Source organism: Archocentrus centrarchus, chromosome 5 (assembly GCF_007364275.1).
Source record: "Archocentrus centrarchus isolate MPI-CPG fArcCen1 chromosome 5, fArcCen1, whole genome shotgun sequence".
NCBI classification, from domain to species: Eukaryota; Metazoa; Chordata; class Actinopteri; order Cichliformes; family Cichlidae; genus Archocentrus; species Archocentrus centrarchus.
Genome location: NC_044350.1, coordinates 13,958,600 through 13,982,053, shown reverse-complemented (window position 1 = coordinate 13,982,053; position 23,454 = coordinate 13,958,600). Strand labels below are relative to the sequence as shown.

Genomic DNA, 23,454 nt, shown 5'->3' with positions numbered 1-23,454 from the left:
ATAGATGAAGTGCAGACTTCCAGCTTTAGTCCAAGGAGTCTGACAAAAATGCTGCATGTACCATTTAGGAATTACGGCCACTCTTACACATAGTCCCCCGTGTTTTAGAGGCTCAAGATGAATGGGATAAACTAACATAATTTGAAGCATAAGGATTGTTAATATTTGGTTGAAAATCCTGTGAATGAGTGCCTGAAGTCTAGAGCCCACGGACATTACCAAATGCTGTTTCTTTCTCAAAATGCACCTCCAGGCCTTTACAGCAGCCACCATCAGTTTCTGCTTATTTGTGGGTCTCTCTGTTTTCAGTTTTGTCTCCAGTAACTTGAGAGCTGCTCTACTGGTTTGTGATCAGGTGACCTTCTTTGCCATTGAAGAATATCCCATTTCTTTGCCTCGAGAAGCTCTTGGGTTGCTTTGGTTCATTATCTGTTTGCACTGTGAAATGCTGTCTGATCAGTTTTGCAGCACTTGGGTGAATCTGAGCAGACTGTAGCCTTGTACACTTCACTGCTTCAATCAGCAGTCACACCATCAATAAATATTAGTAACCCGATTCCACTGACATGTCCATACCATAACATTGCCTTCACCATGTTTGACAAATAACGTGGTCTCTTCCCATCATTCTGGTACAAGTGAACCTTGGTTTCATTTGTCCAAAAGACTTTTCAGAACTGTGTAGACTCTTTTAAAGTTTAAGCTGGCCGCCTTGTTCGTAAAATCACTGGTTTCCACCTTGTTGCAAACTATTTTCATTCATGAAAATTTATGACTCCCGATTGTAGACCCTGACAATGACAATTCTTCCTCCTCCAGAGTGTTCTCTAAGCTGTAATTCCTAAACCGTAAATGCAACATTTTTGTCAAATCCCTTAAAAGTTGAGTCTGCACTACAATCACATATTGATTGCTTGATTTAAAATCCACTGTGGTAGTGCAGAGGCAACACTACATTGTGTTTGCCCAACAACTGATGGAAACTGTATGACAGTCTTCTTAAGTATGAAACAGTTTAACTGATTACAGTAACGTTATATGTACGGATAAAAAATAATTTACTAAGATGTATCTGCTTGTTACAAAACTTACACAATGAGGCTGTATTTATGACAAATGATGATACATTAAACCTTCTTTGCTAATATATATGTGTACAAAACTACTGATTAACCCTGCTTTTGCAATACAGCTTTACTAACACCTATCAGAGTTGATTAAACTAACATGCTTGAGGCAACAAAAAAAGAGAAAAACTGCAAAGAGTCAGTGACTTCCTGAATACAACAGTTTAATTGTAGTATTGATTCGTAACAAAAATACCCCTCCCGTCCCTCCCCCACATTTTTTTCCCCTGCCACTCAGTTGTAAGTCCTGGTCAGACTTCTGTACAAACATGTACAGATACTGAGAGATGTAAAGAAAAATTAGCACATTGTATATAGAAACCTCTTTTGCAATCCAAAAATTTTGAATGCAGTATTAATGAGAATGTACGGGTAGAAAGTTATGGTTGCTTTGTGACATTCGGCCCAGGTGCATTTTCGCATCCTCTTCACTCGTGGCCAGAACTCAAACCGAGACCAAGTCTTTTCTGCTCTAGATGTCCTTGATTACCTCTTCCAGCTCCTCTTTGGAATACATGTGGAAGGTCTTACCAGGCTCTATTGTTGCCAGCTGCAGAGGAGACAGATTAAGAAAGTCTGCATGAAAACCGGGGATTTAGACTCCAGCAATCCTTTGCAACTTAAAACTGTTGTGGTATGAAAGTCCAAATAACACAACTGATGTGGCTTGAAATACAACCTTCCAATATAAAGTAACACAAAGGGACAAACCTCAATGTTGGTGGCGTTGAGCTTCTCCTCCATGACCTGCTTCAGAATAGTGAGAGACGACTTGATGGCCTCTTTTAATGTCATGGACTGTCAGATTCCCGGGGAGAGAAGAAAAAAGACAAAAAACATTCAAACCTGCAGATTTGCATGCCCCTACTTTTGTCAACTTACACCTATCCACCATGAGAAAATTATTCATATATTCATCATGCTAAATGATTTGCATCAAATCTTCCCTGTAACTCTTTAAGGCACGGGTCATTTTCTTAAACTTCTGTCACTCACAACCAGTTACGCCACACATTCAATTAACACTGCCTGTGAGTGTAGCATACAAAAGCAGCACACACAAAATCTATGTTCTTGCCATTTATGGAAATGTAATATCAGTCATAAATGTCTAAAATACATCTGTCAAAGTTTTTCAATATTTCTCAGTGCTGACTGATTTATTTCAGGTTCCTTACACTCCGCTTAACCAAAACCTAAATTATGCAGCACAGTAATCATTTATCCCACCCACAGGTTTAAGCTTATTCTGCAAACCATGCTCTGCGTCACTGTTTCGTGAATGAGCGCTGATGGACAGATGTGGCATCTCCAGAAACTTTGTTTTAAATGTTTTAACTGAAGCATTTTTAAGCTGCGACTGTGTTTTCATTTCTCCAGAGCTGTGGCCAAAGCAGCTCAATGCCAACGTTTTCCAAGAGAGTGTGCATTTTTGAGATCTTCTGGTTTCCTCAAGTTGGACATTTGTCCTAGAAAACTACTTGTGTGTTTGTACCAACAGAGTCATGGATGTTGAAATAACTATATGAGATATCTTCATATGTTGTACCAGCTGAGCAGACTAACGCTGAACACTGAATTGGGCTGTTTCCAATGTTGTGGCTCTGGCCTGACTAGGACAGGCCCAAAAAGTGATTTCTCATCAGCTTTACTTTTATATGCACTGCTCAAAAAAATGAGAGGAACGCTTTTTAATCAGAGTGTAGCATCAAGACAATTAAAATTCTGGGATATTGATCTGGTCAGTTAAGTAGCCCAGGGTGGTTGTTAATCACTTTCAGCTGCTTTGGTGTTAAGATTAACAATAGGTGCACTAGAGGGGTAACAATGAGACAACCCCCAAAACAGGAATGGTTTTACAGGTGGAAGCCACTGACATTTTTTTCCTCCTCATCTTTTCTGACTGTTTTTTCACTAGTTTTACATTTGGCTAGGGTCAGTGTCACTACTAGTAGCATGAGGTGATACCTGGACCCTGCAGAGGTTACACAGGTAGTTCAACTCCTCCAGGATGGCACATCAATATGTGCCATTGCCAGAAGGTTTGCTGTGTTTCCCAACACAGTCTCAAAAGCATGGAGGACATTCCAGGAGACAGGAAATTACTCTAGGAGAGCTGGATAGGGCCGTAGAAGGTCTTTAAACCATAAGCAGGACTGGTATCTGCTCCTTTGTGCAAGGAGGAACACGATGAGCACTGCCAGAGCCCTGCAAGATGACTTCCAGCAGGCCAGGATGTGAATGTCTCTGACTTAACAATCAGAAACAGACTTCATGAGGGTGGCCATGAGCACTAGTGGGTCCTGTGCTCACTGTGCAGCACCGTGGAAGCTGACTGGCATTTGTCATAGAATACCAGAATCGGAAGGTTCACCATTGGTGCCCTGTGCTTTTCACAGATGATAGCAGGTTCATCCTGAGCACATGTGACAGACGTGAAAGGGTCTGGAGAAGCCGTTGAGAACATTATGCTGCCTGTAACATTGTTCAGAATGACTGGTTTTGGGGGTGGGTCAGTGATGGTCTGAGGCAGCATATCCAGGGAGGGATGCACAGAATGCGACTGCCATTAGGAATGAAATCCTTGAACCCACTGTCAGACCCTACACTGGTACAGTGGGTCCTGGGTTCCTCCTGGTGCACAACAATGCCCAGCCTCATGTGGCGAGAGTATGCAGGCAGTTCATAGAGGATGAAGGAACCCGATACCACTGAATGGCTGCCCACGCTTGCCTGACCTAAATCCAACAGAACATTTCAATGACATTATGGTTCAATCCTTCTAACACTGCCAGGAGCTCAGTGATGCGCTGGTCCAGATCTGGGATGAGATCCTCCAGGATACCATCCATAATCTCATTAGCAGCATACCCTGACATTATCAGTTATACACACAAGTACAAAGGAGCCAAACAAACTACTGAGTACCATTTTGACTTGCTGCAAAGACATTTCGGCAAAAATGGATGAGCCTGCCGCATCATTTTTTCACTTTGATTTTTAGGGTGTCTTTGAATTCATTCTCTGTAGGTTGATAATTTTCATTTCCACCAAATGATGCGTCATCCTTTCATTCCTGATACGTTACCTAGTCCATATCAGTATAGATATCCAGTATGTTTTTTTCCCATTGAGATGTGTTTTCCTTTCATTTTTCGAGCAGTGTATACTGTTTATTATATTTTTAAACGGTTGAAAAATTTACATCTGGGAGTTTGAGGAAAGCAGTGGAGTACTGTGCTTAACTAAATTACATGAATAACTTCAAGGAGCTGTAATATAGGAAACTGTATGCATTTGAGGTTTAAACACAAACATATCGTGGTTGTTACCTTGTGGTAGACCTCTTGCAGAGAGCTCTGTGCTCCCTCAGATGCAGAACCGATAGCCCGAGCATCACACTGCACAAATGTTCCTGATGGATCCATGTGATACCTGTGTTACACAAAAAATGGTCAAGTGTTTGTAAATAAAACTAGCAAGTAAATACCCCTTAACTTGTCAAATATTATGCAATTATTTTGACATACAGCTGGGGTCCTTTTTCATCAACTCCCCCAAACAGAAGTGCTACACCAAAGGGTCGACTCTGAATAAAACACAGCACAGACAAACAGAGCAAAGACAGAAAAATATGTTTAAAAAAATCATCAAAATTTCTTTAGTCTGCATCTCAAAAAACAAAACAAAACAAAAAAAAACACAAACACTGGCTGAGTGACTGACCATGGCACCAGGGTCTGCATCTTCCTCACCAAACTGCAGCGCCAGGTTGGACACAGCCTGAGTCACACTCTCCACTGTCATTGTCTCATTATAAGTGAACCAGTGGTTCTGAAAAATAGCATATACAGGTTAACAGTAGGCAAACACAACACTCAGAATATTGCTTATACTGCATTGTGCTCTGGATTCATACCTGTGTTTCCACTCTTGCTTTGTCGATAAGAGTCTTGGCATCAGCTATCAAGCCACTCATGGCACAACCTAAGAGGGGGAAAAAAATAAAAACATTCACATCTTTCACATGCAGTGGCCTAAAGCAAGAAGCTGCACGATCAAAGGGAAACGAATGAGATGGGATTTCCTGTCCATAGCATATATAGCATTACTATACAAGAATGTAGCAGTAGGGTCCATTCCAAGTCAACCCATCAAATGCTTCCAACCCAACCACATCTGATTCCCCTAGAAAAATTCCAGGTTGATGATGCACACTATTTAAAAAAGACTCCACAGAAAATCCTGCTCAGAAAAGGATTGAAAATGACCCCGACTTCATGACAAAAATACTTTTAGAAGAAAGTTAATAAACACCAGAGAGCTAAAATTTGGCAGTTTTCCTATTAAGAAGTGTATCCTCCCCCTGGACTTTTTTTTCAGGAAAATCAGAGGTGGTTGGGCTGGGAATTTTCTTTAACCTTGGTGAATTGATGTGGAATGACCCACAAGTTAGGACTGTGGCTCTGTGGGGATCACACCACCTGTTCCAGGACTCCTAGCTCTTTTTTTGTAAGGGAATACAGTTCTTTGGAGATTTGCGGAATAATAATGTTCTCTGGATTAAAAAAAAAAGTATAATATATATATATATATATATATATATATATATATATATATATACACACACATATATACACACAAACACACACACTGTTTTCTTAAAAAGAAAAAATACAAGTACAATTTTAATGGTTAGAATCAATCAAATGGGTTAGTTTCTAATCTAATCTCTCTACAAAAAAGTGAGTAATATTAAATTAACACATGCACTTTAAGCCTTCATCCTTTTGTCACTTTCAAGATTAAGGATTTAACAAATCAGCTCATTTTCCATCTCCACTTACCAATGTGACTGTCGATCTCTACAATCTTCTCAATGCTGTTGGGCTCCATCAGGGGAGAGGTGATCCTCTTCTCCACAGCCAGACACACCCCTTCAGATGTCTGGATCCCGATGGCTGTGGAGCCCAACTAGAAGAGCAAATAGATGAGCTTGTATATACAATATTGCACAGAAATGCTCAGGAATTCAGGCATAATACTCACTTTTATTGCCTCTATGGCATATTCAACCTGAAACAATCTTCCTTCAGGAGAAAATGTGTTCACACCTCTGGAAAATAGAAATTAATATTTAGAATAATTTAACGGTGCTGAAAAAACATTTACAGATGTTAGATTTTGCAGCACTATTCCGTCATAACCATTTTAAACATCTTGCTGGCAAAATAAGGGTTTCATGAAACAAAAGATGGCATAACGAAAGTGAAAGCAAGCCAGCTTTTTCAGAACACTTGATTATTAGCTACTAGCTGATACAAGTTGCTAGCTGAGACACTGTTACAACAAGAGTTTAACAAAATCAGTATTTTCAGGCTGTCTTTGGGTGTCTAATAACACAGCTGTAGCAGACAATCTAACACAATTGTGCTCCCCTTCGTTTCCCACTGTGAAGCGCTCAATAAATGACAAAGCAGTTTGTGCTGCACCTACCTGTCATACTCCGATCTGGTCAAAAACATCTTATAATTTTAAACACAGGACCTGGAGAAAAAGAAGTGTTAGTTATGTAAGACTTCTGTACACCAAAAACAAGTTAAAGCAAATATAAGGAGCCGATTCTAGTTTTTAGTTTTAAGCTTGCTGTGACACACCGGGCAATGTGCTAGCTGCAGCTAGCCGTTATACCAAGCAAGCGTGCTAGCGAACTGCGCATCCAGTTACATAAATAACTGCATATTAAATGCAAATATACATCAAACAGCAAAGTTCGGTCATTTTAACAATGTCCGGAGGAATATATGTGTACAATTTCCCAATAATCTTGAAAATAACTGGACTTATTTGGCTCAATTACCTTTCAGCCAAAAACCCTTCAATGAGTTCGCTTGTTTCGGAGGAAGTGTTTGGTGTGTCACATCCAAACGCGCCGGTTGTGAGCAAATCACTGACCAAGGTTCCGCACCTCTGAGCAGTCAGGACAAAATATGGACCCAGTTTCTTCCGCTTGTCCTAAATAACTTGAATGCGCTCTAAAATAAATGGATAATGGACTGGTTCGCATATAGCACTTTTCTATTCAACATGAGCACTCAAAGCGCTTTAAATAAAATGTTTTTGTGGCCATTAATTTTTCGGGACTTTGTTTTGTTTTTTTTGTCTGTTTTAATTTGTAAAATGTACAAATAAGAAAACACATTTCACACTGTGACAAAATGAAAACGCTGAGTAACGTTCACCGTCCTTTTGCCCGAAAACACTGTTGTTTTCTACAATCACATTTTTTTTCCTTTTAAAATAAATTTTTTAATAAGAACTACAGAGGACAAGTAATCGATCCAACTCATACAAGTCAGAAAAAAAAAAAAAAAAAAAAAAAAAAAGTCATCATAACCGTACGTTTGTTGAGATGTACCACACGAATTTTGAGATATAAAGTCCCATATGGTCTAGCGGTTAGGATTCCTGGTTTTCACCCAGGCGGCCCGGGTTCGACTCCCGGTATGGGAACTACAGTTTTAAGTGGACCTCTAAGGCACACCATATTAATTCTAGAATTATTGAAAATATAATTATCTTGATCACTTTCTACACATGACTGCATCTTATCACATGTCCGCTTACATAAAAACACATAATTTCATGTAACCATTTATCTGAATACTGACCACAAACCTAATACTAAACAAAGAAAGAAAAAAAAAAAGAACTCACTCTGGACTTCAGGAAATGCAGTCCTGAGTAGTCTCCCATTTTTATTAATGGAAATTGTCCAAAGCTTGGCCACATAGGTGACAATCTCTTCTAGTTAATTTGCAGCACTGCTGCTGTAAAAAAGGAACAGCAGCATTTAAACCTCCTGCAACTCTTCTCACCCCAGTCATCACCTTCTATACCCTCTGCCCACAGAGAGAAGGCATAGGTCGATTAAAACACACACAGTCTCTGGAACTATTTCTTCTCCAAAGCCAACCAGAACCTGTCTGTGATCCTAGAGCACACTTTACAACTTCAATATTAATAACTGCAATAACTGCAATATTCTTTTACCAATATGCCCAACATCTGAATCAGTGTGACCGAGACTTGCACTTACAGAACCTTATTTCACACTCCTTGTTCTGTTTTTTTTTTTTTTTCCTATTTTGTGTGGTTTTATAAATGACTGACAATGACTGGGTGTCTGTATGGATGCATATAATGTGTTTTCAATGTCACAGTGAGAGCACCAGCAATTTAACTGTATCACTGGACAGGTGCTGTCATAAAATGAGAATATCACGAAGAAGTTGATTAATTTCAGTAAAAAGTGAAACTTGTAGATTATATTCATTCATTACACACAGACTGATATATTTCAAATGTTTATTTCTTTTAATTTTGATAATTATAACTGACAACTAATGAAAACCCCAAATTCAGTATCTCAGAAAATTAGAATATTACTTAAGACCAGTACAAAAAAAGGATTTTTAGAAATGTTGGCCAACTGAAAAGTATGAACATGAAAAGTATGAGCATGTACAGCACTCAGTACTTAGTTGGGGCTCCTTTTGCCTGGATTACTGCAGCAATGCTGCGTGGCATGGACTCGATCAGTCTGTGGCACTGCTCAGGTGTTATGAGAGCCCAGGTTGCTCTGATAGTGGCCTTCAGCTCTTCTGAATTGTTGGGTCTGGCGTATCGCATCTTCCTCTTCACAATACCCCATAGATTTTCTGTGGGGTTAAGGTCAGGTGAGTTTGCTGGCCAATTAAGAACAGGGATACCACGATCCTTAAACCAGGTACTGGTAGCTTTGGAACTGTGTGCAGGTACCAAGTCCTGTTGGAAAATGAAATCTGCATCTCCATAAAGTTGGTCAGCAGCAGGGAGCATGAAGTGCTCTACAACTTCCTGGTAGATGGCTGCATTGACCTTGAACCTCAGAAAAGACAGTGGACCAACACCAGCAGATGACATGGCACCCCAAAGCATCACTGACTGTGGAAACGTTACACTAGACTTCAAGCAACGTGGATTCTGTGCCTCTCCTCTCTTCCTCCAGACTCTGGGACCTTGATTTCCAAAGGAAATGCAAAATTGACTTTGATCAGAGAACATAACTGTGGAGCACTCAGCAGCAGTCCAGTCCTTTTTGTCTTTAGCCCAGGTGAGACGCTTCTGACACTGTCTCTTGTTCAAGAGTGGCTTGACACGAGGACTGTGACAGCTGAAACCCATGTCTGCATACGTCTGTGCGTGGTGGTTCGTGAAGCACTGACTCCAGCTGCAGCTGCAAAACTTTTTTCTACCACATCTTTTCCTTCCCTTCTCCTCTCTATCTCCGTGCTTGGACACAGAGCTCTGTGAACAGCCAGCCTCTTTAGCAATGACCTTTTGTGTCTTGCCCTTCTTGTTCAAAGTGTCAAAGGTCGTCTTTTGGAAAACTGTCAAGTCAGCAGTCTTCCCCATGATTGTGTAGCCTACAGAACTAGACTGAGAGACCATTTAAAGGCCTTTGCAGGTATTTTAAGTTAATTAGCTGATTAGAGAATGGCACCAGGTGTCTTCAATATTGAACCTTTTCACAATATTCTAATTTTCTGAGATACTGAATTTGGCGTTTTCATTAGTTGTCAGTTATAATCATCAAAATTAAAAGAAATAAACATTTGAAATATATCAGTCTGTGTGTAATGAATAAATATAATATACAAGTTTCACTTTTTGAATAGAATTACTGAAATAAATCAACTTCTTCATGATATTCTCATTTTATGACAGCACCTGTATATAGTGACAGTAAAGGCATCTTATCTTATTGTTGTTGAAGTTTATGTGTCCTTATTTGTGTTTATGAAATTAAACACAAATAAGAATGTTCAACAAACTCTGAGTTTAAAAACAGACTCTGAGTTGATCAACTCTGAGTTTCCCAGCTGATCAGAGTTGGTTCAATCAAATCAGCAGATCTGTGCCCGTATGTTCTGGACACTCGGGTGAAGAGAGCAGCTGAACTGTCAACTGATCACCACCTGGTGGTGAGTTTGACTGGGTGGTGGGGGAAGATGCTGGACAGACCTGGCGCACCTAAATATGTTGTGAGGGTGCGCTGGGAATGCCTGGCAGAAGCCCGTGAGATCTTCAACCCCCACCTCTAGTGGAACTTCGACAGCATTCCGAGGGAGGCTGACGAGTAGAGCCGCTGCTCCTTCCAGTTGAGAGGAGCCAGTTGAGGTGGCTCGGGCATCTGACTAGGATGCCTCCTGGGCGCCTCTTGGGTGAGGTGTTCTGGGCATGTCCTACCAGGAGGAGGCCCTGGGGTAAACCCAGGACACACTGGAGACATGGAGGAGGTGGAGGTGGCTGTGGAGAGGGAAGCTTGGGCTTATCTGCTTAGGCTTCTGCCCCCGCAACCCTGCCCCAGATAAGCAGAGGAAAATGGATGAATTTTAAAAATCTAATTATTCAGCTGCAACCTGACGGACAAAATACAGGAGACAGAAAGTGAAGATAAAAATGTGGAGAAACAGCTCAGATTGAGTTTACTGACGGACCTGTTTATTAGTTACTGAGACAGCAGCAGACCCCGGGGGCAGAGCTGCCCTCAGGTAAATCTTTAACTTAATTAAACTGTTTTTGCTGCAGTTTGTGACAGTTGAGTTTATGACCATTTAATTGTTTAAATGATTATTCAGTAAAATGTTAATCTATTGATGAAATAGCAACCTCAGTTTATACAGTTTCTAATTAAAATGGCTCATCCCCCCAAAACTGCAATGAAATATTTAAAATCTATGAAGCTGAGACATTTCTTACAACATGTTTGCCTTTATTCGTAAAACTGTACACTCATTACTGCCCTGCAGGTTTTCAGCTATCACTGGCTGCTGGCCTTCCACAATAACTCAGCGAAACATCTCTGCTGTGGCTGCCAGAGAGCTGTCATCTATCAGTCAAGCTGATCTTAGATCAGATTAGCAACAATTAAACTGGGAAACATTAAAGCAAATTTTCTCTAAATCTCATTACTCATTACACTGCCAGTAATGGCAGAAATAATGAAATTCTCCATTAAATAATGCAGGTCATTTTGGGAAAATGAAGCCATTACGAATAGATCCAGGCTGGATGAGCAGGGAAATAAGTGGAGCCTGGACTGGATCTGGGCCTTATCCGGTCTGAACCCGTGATCCCCATCCGTCCGGATCCTACTGCTGTGCACGTGGACTCGGACACGGTTTGCTGATCCGTTGTAGAGCCCATGGTCACCAATTTAGGTGATTTTAATTTGAAAAAATATGTTGAGATTCATACTCTGAATTTCAGGCACCATAACTTTCAAAAATGTTGACATAATTTAAGTCATTTTAAATCCATTTAGTTCAGTTTTCAAGTCTTAAAATCATTTCACTCAAAGAGTCATCCTTCTCCAGGATCCAGACATTTTTTCATCCAAAGCTTCATACAGATCAGTGTGATGTAAATAGTTATGCTACAGTAACCACAGTAAATGTTTCAGAGGAACTAACAATCTGACAGCTGCAGCTGCGCTGATTACAAATCCGTAGCATCATATAAGGACTGATATTAGCCTCTCAATACTGTTTTCAATATGTTTGGCGCTAAGGCATTTTGAATTTTGATGCTGACCTTCTTCATGAGACAAAAAGCCACTCTAGGCTCTGCAAGCTCCCGGTACAGTCGACAGTATTATTATGGGTGTTTGATGGGGGGGGAATCAGCCGCTGGGTGTCGTAACTGAGCTGAATTAGGAGGCACGTCCGCGTGAGCTGTGGTGACCTGTTGATATGTCAGGTTTCTTCAGACGGTTAAAAACACAAATAAATAATAGTCTATGGAACATACAGGCGATGTATCAGCTTTCATTAACATTAAGTTATTTTTTGTGTTGCTGAAACTCACTGCTCAGTGCTACCACTAAAATGCCGACAGTAAACGCAGTTTAAGCTCTCACTGGAGTCTGAAATGTGCTCAGTAACGAATACCATCATCTCACCACTGCAAAAGTAACAATATACAACTACTATGACTAAGTCACTTAACATAACTAAGAGAATAAAAGCAGAAAGAGGACGAGAAAGAGAGAGAGAAAAAAAAGATAATACAATATTTTTAACTCAGTAAAAGTAACTCTATTGTAATAACTCAGGGGCTTGTGAGGGGAGGGGTGCATGGCGGTGTCGGCTTTCAGCTCCCGGCTGGGATCAGTTCCGTTTGGTCCTGTTTTGGTTCTGTGTTGGATCCCTGAGCTGATGCTGTGGCAGCAAAGATCTCTCCAAACTCCGAAATGTGACTAAATCAAGTCGGACTGCTGTTACGGACAGATAGACTTGGACTTTTTTTCTTATGCTCAGGGCGGACTACCAGGTGCAGAACTCTGACCTGTAGCTTACAGTTGTGAAGATGAAAACCAAGAGGGAGGACATGGTTTTTCAGGCTCTCCTCCTGATCCACAGTAAGTAGGCTGGGATTAAACATAGTTTTATTTTGTTTTCAAAAAAAAAAAGAAAAGAAAAGAAAAAAGAAGAAGCATTCGTGAGTTATAACCCAGGTGGATGAATATTTTAAAGATTTAGTTTAAAAGATGTTGACCTTTCTGGGTTGACTCCTGTCCCTCCTTATAACGCAGATACATTCTTTGGAGATGAAAAACGCTGAGTGAGGGCGAATCACAATCAGGCCTAACAGCACAACACAAAAACAAAGCACAACAAAGTGTCCAGACAGCAATATTTATTTCTTTATAGCTGCAGTACATTGTCTGTATTTACTACCACAGTGACCCTGAATATATATATTTATTATAAGCACCTTCAGCGGTAGGGAGCCACAGCTTTTTAATAAACCCTGCAGCATGCAGAGCTTGTCTGAATGCCTGTTTAAGTGATCATCCGCTTCACTTTATCTCCTGTTTCTGTTTCAGTCCCCGTGGCCTGCTTCTTCACTGCAGGTATGTTTCTCCTTGTATGTGCGCAGATGTTATTCACGTGTCCACGAACATTAAAAATGCTGCCCCCCCCCTTTTTTTTTTTTTTTTTTTTTTTTTTTTTTCAGTGTCGTGTCAGGCTGAGAGCAGCAGCAGCAGCGTGATGGTGGCAGGTTATAACGTGAGCGCCCGTGCTGGGTCGAAGCTGGTGCTGCAGTGTGTGAGCAGCCGCATGGTGTGGACCAGGGACAGGGTGAGAGACAGGCAGAGGGTGGTCCACTGGGATATGTACCGGGCTTATCCGGACTACGCCATGGAGAGGGTGACGGACATGTTCTCGGCAGGAGAACAGAGGATGTACAACTCCTACAATCTGGGCAGGGTCAGTCTCAGCCCGAAGGCCTTCAAGGACGGAAACTTCTCCCTGGTCATCAAAGGTCACACACTGTTTCTGGCTTTCATGTGTTAACTGTGATTTGACTGTTAACTATGGCCAACATTACTTTGTTGGTGTGTCTCAAGATTTAGATCCGTTTTCACAGTCCATCAAAATGAAGACAGTTTAGGTATTTGTTTAACATGGATAGTATGTTATTGCCTGTCCTCCATGCAGAGGCATGGTTAAATTGCATCAGTGAGACCATTATATTGTTACAGGGCAGCTATGTCTCCTAATGGGGGCAGGAGGTCTGTCTACGATTAAACTCATTATAGCTCTGTGCCCAGTTTTTTAAGTGGTTTGGTCTGGTATTTGTTTCTGATTTCCCATCAATGCACAACTGGGCTCCCCACCCCATTAAAAAAATTCTGGAAATGGCGCTGCATACATCATTTACCATCCAACAGCAAATCCCAAAAAGCGAGTCGTCCAGGATTTCAGAAATACCTAAGTGCCACAGAAAGGAATATATTTGAAACTTTACTAAACTGCATTATGTTGCTGATAATGAAAAAATAAAACCATGCCATGAAATCTAACAGGTTTTGGGAAAAGGTTTGCAATAATGTGACGTACACACATCTATTTCTGAAAGGACTGTGTTTAATTTGCTCTATTTCTACATGTGATGATAGATGTCACGATGAATGACAGAGGTCTGTACTCTTGCAACCTCCACCATCTCTACTGCAACCTCTACGAGACAATCAGAGTCCAACTCAATGTCACTAAGTCACGTATGTACCACACTGTACCAGCTACCAGCATGTGAGCTGAAGTGCGCATTAGTATTATTCCATAAACCTCTTTTGGCTTGTTTTTCTGCTATAAAGGCCGTAAAGAACAGCGCTACTGGGACGGGCAAAAGGCCGTGTATGTGGTGCTGCTCGGGAGCACCGTGGTGCTGCCGTGCATCAACCGGCGCACAGTGTGGACAGACTGGAGCAACGAGGAGGGAGACCAGCAGGTGTTTGCACTGGTTTCCTGAGACAGATCAAGAGCTAAGATTTGATTTTAACATTACAGTTGTGGTCAGAAGTTTACATGCACTCATCATGGGCATAATTTTAATGATTTATGAACTGTTCTTTTTCTAGGGTGGAGTGAATGTACAGCATGCATCTTTGAAGACTTTAAAAAACAAGATTTGGGTGCACAAGTTTGAATTTATTTTAGATTTTCTCTGATCCACACACAGTCCAAAGTATACATACAGGCTCAAATATATAGATAATGTAAAGATATGCATATTATGCACGAAATTCTTGTTTTTTAAAGTCATCAAAGATGTATGCTGTACAATCACTCCACTCTGGTATAAGAACAATTCAAAGAAATCATTAAAAGCCCCAGATTACCATGACATTCATGCACATGATGAGTGCATGTAAGCTTCTGATCACAGCTGCACATTAACTGAAATATGTGGCTCCTTTCCTGCCTCGGTGGCTTCTGCAGGTGGTTCACTGGGACCGTCAGGCACCAGGAGTTCCCCACGATCGTGCTGACCGGCTCGTGGACCTGTACGCCTCTGGGGAGCAGCGGAGCTATGGACCACTGTTCCTTCAGAGGAAGATGAACATCAGCAATCAAGCCTTCTCCGAGGGAGACTTCTCACTCACCATATCAGATCTGCAGGTGTGTATGTCTGAGCCTGTAAAAAGGAGAGCTACTTAACAAAGGTACAGAAAAGGCACACACTGTAAAAACACACTACAATGGTGCAGACAAAAGTGCGTATTTGTGTGTATGCATACAAACAGTGATTTCAGAATATGGGGCACTTTCCTTAGTAATGCAGCTCTTTTCAAGTCAAACTTTATTGCTCCACTGGGGAAAATGAGGCTTTAAACCACAATGTGTTGGGAAACCAATGCTGTTAAACCCCCCCTTCCCCAGGCAACAGTTATTGCCATTTGTTACAATACTTAACAGATCTCATAAATCATAAAATTTAATTTACACACAGGCTCAGAAGGCTTTGGGGAGCAGATTTATTTTTTACATTAATACTAAATCTTTTTATCTGATTTATCAGTGATGAGTAGGTCCACAGGGTTTCTGATGTATCAGATGTGTTTAAAATGGATCTATTATGTTTTTTCTTCTTTTATCTGTCTTGTACAGTTGTGGTCAGAAGTTCCCAAACACTCATGGAAATGAATTTCATGGAAATTTGGGACTTTTAATGATTTCTTTGAACTTTCTCCAGGGTGGAATGATTGTACAGCATACATCTTTAATGACCTAAAAACAAGAAAAGGTTGCAAAAGTATGAATTTATTTTAGATTTTCTTGAATCCACAATGTCCCGTTAAAGTAGCTAAAACAGTTTGTTTCATACAGAGCATGAACTGAGGGGTTTGTTTCGAGTCCCAGTAAAACATGAGTAAGGATTATGTTGAACCATAACCCACACAAAGGTTCTCTATAGAGTCCATGAAAACATATATTGTATGGAGCTGATAATGAGCACAATAGGTCCACTTAAAAGAACCAATTTTAAATTGTATCTTCAGGCACTTTGTTACAAAAACACATAATTTGTTCCCATATCTTTAGTTGAATCTACAAAAAAAAAAAAAAAAAAAAAAAAAAAATGCCAATGAAAAGAGAGTTTGACAGCCATAACATAATATTTTTGCACCAACAAAAGAGCTATTAGCAGGAAACCTTGGCAGGCTGTGCAATATGTCCTTAAAACATTTGTGGAGGACCTAAAAACTATCTACAGTGGATGAACAGTATCTGAAAGTCATGTCCTTGTCACGTCCTGGGCCGTTTGCCCAGCGTTTTGTGTTTAGTTTATTTCCTGAGCTTCTCCTCCCAGTATGTTTGTCTTGTTCCCCGTGTTGTGACTCGTCTGCGTGTTCCTTGGTTTATCACTTCCTGTTTTATTTTGCCAGTGTGATTTTCCCTGTGCTTTGCGTTTAGTTGGCTTCCTCTGTGTTATTAGTTTCATTTGCCTCACCTGCTGTGCCCTACTGTTTCCTCTTCCCCTGATTACCCATTGTTTATTTAAGCCCTCAGTTTCCATGTGTTCTTTGTCACGTCATTGATGTTGTGTACCTACGTGTCCCCGTGTTCCAGCGTTTCCTGTGCTCCCTTCGTCTTCCTCCCAAAAGGTTTTGTATTTCTTTTTGTCCGGTCCCAATAAATTCCTTTAGTTATACCCACCTCTGGAGTCCTACGTGTTTGTCCTTCCTCGCCCGTTTCCTCCCCGGCTATGACAGTCCTTAAGAAATAGGAAAAACAAAAACCTGACACAGGACCTCAGTTGATCCATTTACAAACTGTTTTTGCCTCATACACTGTATTTCCATTTATGTTTGCACATTTCAATAAATTGTTATTTCTGTTTTTCCTAGCAAAATACACTATATTGCCAAATGTAGATGCTCGTCTGCTTTCACGCGCATATGAACTTGAGTGAAGTCCCATTCTTAATCCATAGAGTTTAATATGATGTTGGCCCATCCGCCCATCCTGTGCAGCTATAACAGCTTCACCTCTTTTGGGAAAAGCTAAAGGAGTGTTTATGGGAATTTTTGACCATTCTTCCAGAAGTGCATTTGTGAGGTCAGACACTGATGTTGGACGTGAAGGCCTGGCTCACAGTCTCCGCTCTAGTTCATCCCAAAGGTGTTCTGTCAGGTTGAGGTCAGGACTCTGTGGAGGCCAGTCAAGTTCTTCCACACCAAACTCACTCATCCATGTCTTTATGGACCTTGCTTCGTGCACTGGTGTGCAGTTATGTTGGATCAAGAAGGGACCATTCCCAAACTGTGCCTGCAAAGTTGGGAGAATGAAATTGTCCAAAATGTCTTGGTATGCTGAAGCATTAAGAGTTCCTTTCACTGGAATTAAGGGGCCTAGCCCAACTCCTGACAAACAACCCCACACCATAATCCCCCATCCACCAAAACTTTGCACTTGGCACAGTGCAGTCAGACAAGTACCATTCTCCTGGCAGCCACCAAATCCAGGCTCATCCATCAGATTGCCACGTCTCCACTGCTCTAGAGCCCAGTGGCGGCATGCTTTACACCACTGCATCTGACACTTTGCATTATGTTTGGTGATGTAAGGCTTGGATGCAGCTGTTTGGCCATGGAAACACATGAAGCTCTCGATGCACTGTTCTTGAGCTAATCTGAAGGCCACATGAAGTTTGGAGGTCTGTAGTGATTGATTCTGCAGAAAGTTGGTGACCTCTGCGCACTATGTGCCTCAGCATCCACTGACACCAGTATGTGATTTTACGTGGCCTACAACTTTGTGACTGAGTTTCTGTCATTCCCAATCACTTCCACTTTGTTAAAATACCACTAACAGTTGACTGTGGAATATTTAGTAATGAGGAAATTTCACAACTGGACTTGTTACACAGGTGGCATCCTATCACGGCACCACACTGGAATTCATTGAGCTCCTGAGAGCGACCCATTCTTTCACAAATATTTGTAGAAGCAGTCTGCATGGTTAGGTGCTTGGTTTATACACCTGTGGCCATGGAAGTGATTGGAACACCTGAATTTAATGATTTGGATGGGTGAGGGAATACTTTTGGCAATATAATGTATAAAGAATAGGGTTGCTCAAGACTTTTGCACAGTACTCTATCACAGAGAAAATTATATCGGGTCATTCTATGAAAAAAAAAAAACAGTGAGTTCCTCCTACCTCTCAGAAACATCTGATTTGTTTTGTACAGTAATTTTTAGGATAGTTATTGAAGATTTTCTGAGCTACAGGCCTTCAACATACATAGGGGTGGGCTGAAATTTGACAGTTTTTAAGTCATCTCATTTTTCCCAACATCTCAGAGCCTCTATCCACTTCTTGGGTACAGAAGATATCTTAAAAAAAACGTTTAATCTCACAATCTAAAGCCAAAGTTCAGCACATTTTTTTAATATAACCAACTCTGAGCATTAGTATTTGGGATAGGCCTAGGTGGCTGGTCGAAACAAGTTATAACATATGAAAATTCAACTTTTTAGCTACAGTTTGATGCCAGATTTATCTTCTAGCTGCAATTCCTTCCATTAAACACTGAAAACAAAACACTGATGTGAACAAATCTTTAAAGCAAATCAAAAACCTTTAATGACTTGGATTTAGTTGCTGTTAATCTGCTGATTAACAACAATCCATTTTAGTGCTTTTGACCATCATCTATTATCATGTGCATGTGTGCTTTGACAGCCAACAGACCAGGGGCTGTATTCCTGCCACCTCCACCATCATTACTGCGGTCTCCATGAGAGGAGAGTGTTTCAGGTCACAGTTGAGCCTTCACTGGTTCAGACCACCATGCAGGCTAAAGCACTACCCAGTGAAGACAAAGGTCAGACAGACACACACACACACACACACACACACACACACACTCTCTTTCTCTCTTTCTTCCTGTGTTTGTCAGCATTAGTGCCTTAACAGAGAGAATGTTTTATGACCTACTGGATTTGAACTATCATATGTACGATTAGGAGAAGGGGAAACATACACATCTGTTCTTTACTTCACTCGTCCCCTCTGTGCTGTCTTGTTTTGTCCTCATTCATCCTTGATGTTTTTCCAGTCCAGCTCAGGCTCTCCAAAAGAAGCAGCAGCAGAGGAAGAAGAAAAGAGAGGGTGTGGGTGAAGAAACCCACTTCTTTCTTGCACTGTCAGCTTCTCTGATGCTAGGCCCCTTAACCCCCTCCACCCGTCCACCCACCCACACGCACCCACACACACAAACACACTCCTGCATCATCAAAACCCTCTAAGCCTCACCCTCATCTCCTTTCACCTTCTTCTAAACTTGCGTGTAGTTGTACGCGGTAGGTTTCCAGGGATTGGTTTTTTTCCACACATATTTCTCATCTCTGCCTGACCTAAAAGGTTCTTTCACTGGGTGCACCCCAGGAAAAAGAGGAAAGACAAGAGAGGAGGGGAGGGGAGAGGAGAGGAGAGGAGGAGGGGTGAGGTCACGGAACTCATTTGGCATGTCGGCTTGCCAGCAGCCTACCTAAGATTCTTCGATAATGAGAGAGTTTCTGGTGCACGGGTTTGTTTTTCCAGAAGGTAACTTAAGCAAAGCTGTTAATGGCAGCTGTATCAATGTGGGAAAATCATTGAGAAGGCTTTAGAAATGCCTGTGGCTGAGTCCATCCATGTGTGTGTGTGTGTCTAAAGTGCATGCCAAGAAGACCGATCTCATTTCAGTGGAATCTCTTACATACAGTTACTGGACTGCAGTCCAAATCTGCCCACACAATTAATCCTTTGCTCCCGGAGCCGTAATAATACAGTAAGATTTCTCCATGGGAACTGTGCTGGTTTATCTCCAGCACAGGAGTGAGTTTGAACAATTTGCTCCACTGCACTCTCAGACATTGCAGTAGTCCACTGCAGTATTATGTCTTCTTATCCTTCTCATTTCGCCCCCTCTGCCCTGTTGACTTTGGCTCACTCCACACATTCTGCAGGACTTTCCGTCTATCTTTACCTACTTTTGTCTGCTTTCTGCTCAGTCCTTTGAATTTTCATCCTTTGATCATCTCACATGCAAAGCGTGTTTTTTTTTTTTTTTTTTTAAATCTTTCAGTCTGACTTTTTCCTTTTACATATAAAGAAAGGAGCCTTTTCTGTAGTTTTCGGACAAAAACAGGAAGCATGCCTCATCTGCACAACAGCTGCTCACACAAGTCAAATTGAAAGGTAGACAGTAAAGAATTAGGTTGTTGAGAAAGAGTGAGAGAGGAAAAGAAGGGGTAGAGAAGATGTAGGTCACCCTTTCCCTCCCTCCCTCCTTCCCTCCCTCCCATCGGAGTTATTTGTCCGTGCAGTTTTGGCACCATCAGTGCAGCCAGTTTGAATACAAACACACATGTTCTCATGTCAGGAAAAAAGCCTTTAACCTCAATAAAATAATCAGAGGATTTTTAGTATCAGTATAATTTGTTGTGCAGCTGAGTGGTTGTGTTTGGGATGTCTGTTGGAAGTCTCTCCTAGCTTTATTTGTTGTGAGGCAGGCCTCTGGAGAAACATCTCATCTTCTCCTTCCTCTCCCTCAGCTCTCCTCCTCTGTTCAAACCTGCTCCGTGCTTCCTTCGTTCCTCTCGCACTCATCACTTTTCTGTGTTTTACTGCCAGGAAAAGTAAATCAGTGGATGACAGTCTGGATCTCATTTTGGCTTAAATATGTTGAGTCTGAGGTCCACAGCTGCCTCTTGCCTTGCACTTTTTTTTTAACTTTTTTTTAATGGAGCTAAACGAAACCAGGCTTGCCTTCATTCTGTCTTTCTGAACACTCAGCAGAATCGTGCAGATCAGCAAAAGCCGAACGACCAATTATTTCTCACTTCCCTAACGTGTTTGGCATGTCGTACAGCAGGAAATGTTGTGCAACACGTTTAAATATGTGCAGCCATGCCACCAAATCTGTCTTTAAGTGTACACAAACTGCTGAAAACAAAATGAATTTTACTGCAATTCTTTACAGGGTACATGGTCCAAAACTAGTTATGTGCCACTCCCGACTGGAGTAATGTGTGTTCTAATCGAAACTCTGGTCTTGTTTACTACATCTGTAAACCTCATAATGACACACCGGTTTGTTTGTGAGAGAAAAGATGAAGAACAGATGAAAAAGAAATGCTGACTACTGCCACTTTTCTTCTATTCAGACACAGCTAAGGCTGAGTCACCGCAAGTCATCACAGTCATCCTGCCTGAGCAGAGACACTACTTTCTCCAGCCTCTGGGCTACGTCCTCGCCTTCTTCCTGCTCCTGGCATTCATTGTCCTCATCATCATCCTCATCGTACGATGGCGTACGACCAAAGGTCTGAAGTGACGGCTGATTTGAGGTGAATTGTTCTGAATCTGTATTTTTGAATCTCATCAAATGTTCTTGTGTTTGCAGAAATGTATCGTCAGTCATATATGGGGTGAGTGCTGACAACACACAAACACAAATATATAATCCCTTTCTTTACCTTTAGCACACACCCACATGCATCCCTCTCACTGTGATAGGTCCAGCAGAAGTCAGAGCTGCTCAGATGAGTTTGAGATGGATGTTACTGAGGTGAATGCATGCAGTCAGGAGGAGAGAAGATTTGGTGAGTTAGAAGAAAGAAGAGAGCGGAGTGTTAAAAGATTTTGGTTTGTCTCTCAGATGAGCTTAACTGTGGACTTTCTCCTATATTTAGACTACAAGAACAACCTGCTGAAAGAAAAAGTCCACGTGAAAACTCAACCTAAAGTCATTGATCTTGACAAAGGTACGCGCATACATGCATCCATCTATCACGAATCACCGGGCATTTTCTTCTTCAACCTCAGTCTGTATTTCGTTCTTGCAGAGATGCAGAAGTTCTCTAAGTGAAATGAAAGAAGTGGAATTGGAGTCACTGGCTGGTCCAGAGGCTGCGCTTCAAACCAAACAGCTCCATACTACCTTCTGTCCTGGCAGGAGAGATGCTGCAGAGAGAAACTGCCAAAATCTGTGTTGTGAAATTCAGAAGAAAAAACTGTAAAAACAGTTCACACTGAGTTGCCAAACTGTGGGTATTAGATATATACAGTGCTGTGGGAAAGTATTTACCCCTTCCTGATTTCTCAAGGTTTTTTTTTTTTTTGCATATTTGCATAGAAATGTTCAAAATTATAAAACAAATTTTAATTTTAGACAAAGATAACGCAAGTAAAACAAAATGCAGGTTTTAAATGATGATTTCATTTATTAAAGGGGGGGGGGGGGGGGGGGGGGGGGGTGCTATGCAAGCCTGCCTGCCCTGAGTAAAAAAAAAACAACATCTTGATGACTTTTGGGAAAATATTCTGTGGACTGACAACACAAAAGCTGAACTTTCTGGAAGGTTTGAGTTCCATTACATCTGGGATAAATCTAACACAGCATTTCATAAAAAGATCATCATAGCAGCAGTCAAACATGGTGGTGGTAGTGTGATGGTCTGGGGCCGCTTTGCTGCTTCAGGACAACTTGCTGTAATCGATGGAACCATGAATTCTGCTCTCCACCAGAAAATCCTGAAGGATCCAGAGGCAGAGAAACTCCCTTTGGCAAGATGATGACCTGAAACACACCAGCTGCTTTGGTGTGACCTTAAACAGGTCATTCATGCTTGAAAACCCTCTAATGTGGCTGAATTAAAACAATTCTGCAAAGAAGAGTCGGCCAAAATTTCTCCACAGTGATGGCAAAGACTCGTCAGTTATTGCAAATGCCTGATTGCATTTATTTATCAGTTAATATCAGTTATTAGGTTTCTCGTTCCATTACTTTTTCACACAGGGGCAGGTAGGTTTGGACTGCTTTTTAAAACATAATTTAAAAACAGCATTTTGTATTTACCTGGGTTATCTTTGTCTAATATTACAAATTTGTTGATGATCTGAAACATGTAACTGTGACAGATGTGCAAAAAGAAATCAGAACTTTTTCATGGTACTGTACAAAGAAAATACTTTATTTTTCCTTTTATTTTGTGCTTGATCAGACGGAAACCACTGTGTATAGATCAGAGGAGGAACCTAAGCAAACCCTGACTGATGAAGGAGAAATGTGGACATAGATTGCAGAGAACTGACTCGCTTCTGTTGAATCATTACACCTTTAGTTAAAAGGTTTTTTTTTTTTACTTTGCTTTTCTCCTTTTCCTCCCTATTCAGAAAGCATCACTGCGGTGTTACTATAACCTGCTTCCAGTAACCTCTGATTAACTGTATGCTCACTGACCACCAAGCAGAACATGTGGACTGTTCCCTGTTATATACGTGTGCTGATGCTGATTTGCTCTACACTTGCTAAGAGGAGATCTGCTGCTTTTTCTCCTATGAATTTAATATGGAGGGTAGAAGTGTTTCACAGCAGTGTGTTCAAATTTCTCAGTCACCCTTTGTTGGACAGGTTAAAGAAGATATAGTTGTGATATAGT

General features: G+C 41.1%; 2 protein-coding genes and 1 non-coding gene across 3 annotated transcripts; 2 read left to right on the top strand and 1 right to left on the bottom strand.

Moving 5' to 3' along the window:
- Nucleotides 1–1,340: 1,340 nt before the first annotated feature.
- psma5 (proteasome 20S subunit alpha 5) lies at nucleotides 1,341–7,088 on the bottom strand. The gene is made up of 10 exons (XM_030729798.1): nucleotides 6,988–7,088; nucleotides 6,624–6,674; nucleotides 6,177–6,243; nucleotides 5,975–6,101; nucleotides 5,047–5,114; nucleotides 4,854–4,961; nucleotides 4,658–4,716; nucleotides 4,460–4,562; nucleotides 1,839–1,925; nucleotides 1,341–1,677 (listed from the first exon to the last, which is right to left on the bottom strand). The coding sequence occupies exons 2-10, from the start codon at nucleotides 6,650–6,652 to the stop codon at nucleotides 1,600–1,602; spliced, it is 726 nt and encodes a 241-aa protein (XP_030585658.1). The 5' UTR covers nucleotides 6,653–6,674; nucleotides 6,988–7,088; the 3' UTR covers nucleotides 1,341–1,599.
- Nucleotides 7,089–7,568: 480 nt separating this feature from the next.
- On the top strand, nucleotides 7,569–7,640 carry trnae-uuc (transfer RNA glutamic acid (anticodon UUC)). The gene has a single exon. It is a non-coding gene; the product is annotated as a tRNA-Glu (tRNA).
- Nucleotides 7,641–12,340: 4,700 nt separating this feature from the next.
- LOC115780539 (matrix remodeling-associated protein 8-like) lies at nucleotides 12,341–22,193 on the top strand. Its single transcript, XM_030729786.1, has 12 exons — nucleotides 12,341–12,591; nucleotides 13,060–13,086; nucleotides 13,191–13,499; nucleotides 14,137–14,238; nucleotides 14,335–14,468; nucleotides 14,960–15,139; nucleotides 18,710–18,851; nucleotides 21,178–21,336; nucleotides 21,417–21,441; nucleotides 21,530–21,615; nucleotides 21,706–21,777; nucleotides 21,859–22,193. The coding sequence occupies exons 1-12, from the start codon at nucleotides 12,540–12,542 to the stop codon at nucleotides 21,879–21,881; spliced, it is 1,311 nt and encodes a 436-aa protein (XP_030585646.1). The 5' UTR covers nucleotides 12,341–12,539; the 3' UTR covers nucleotides 21,882–22,193.
- Nucleotides 22,194–23,454: the final 1,261 nt, after the last annotated feature.

Excerpts from the sequence above, each read along its gene's own strand:
- psma5 (XM_030729798.1), bottom strand. The coding sequence starts at position 6,652 with ATGTTTTTGACCAGATCGGAGTATGACAG. Across the intron at positions 5,115-5,974 it reads AGAGATCGACAGTCACATTG|GTTGTGCCATGAGTGGCTTG; the intron begins GTAAGTGGAGAT and ends TCCCCCTCTTAG. Across the intron at positions 4,962-5,046 it reads AAGCAAGAGTGGAAACACAG|AACCACTGGTTCACTTATAA; the intron begins GTATGAATCCAG and ends GCTATTTTTCAG.
- LOC115780539 (XM_030729786.1), top strand. The coding sequence starts at position 12,540 with ATGAAAACCAAGAGGGAGGACATGGTTTTTCAGGCTCTCCTCCTGATC. Across the intron at positions 14,239-14,334 it reads ACTCAATGTCACTAAGTCAC|GCCGTAAAGAACAGCGCTAC; the intron begins GTATGTACCACA and ends TCTGCTATAAAG. Across the intron at positions 21,616-21,705 it reads TCAGGAGGAGAGAAGATTTG|ACTACAAGAACAACCTGCTG; the intron begins GTGAGTTAGAAG and ends TCCTATATTTAG.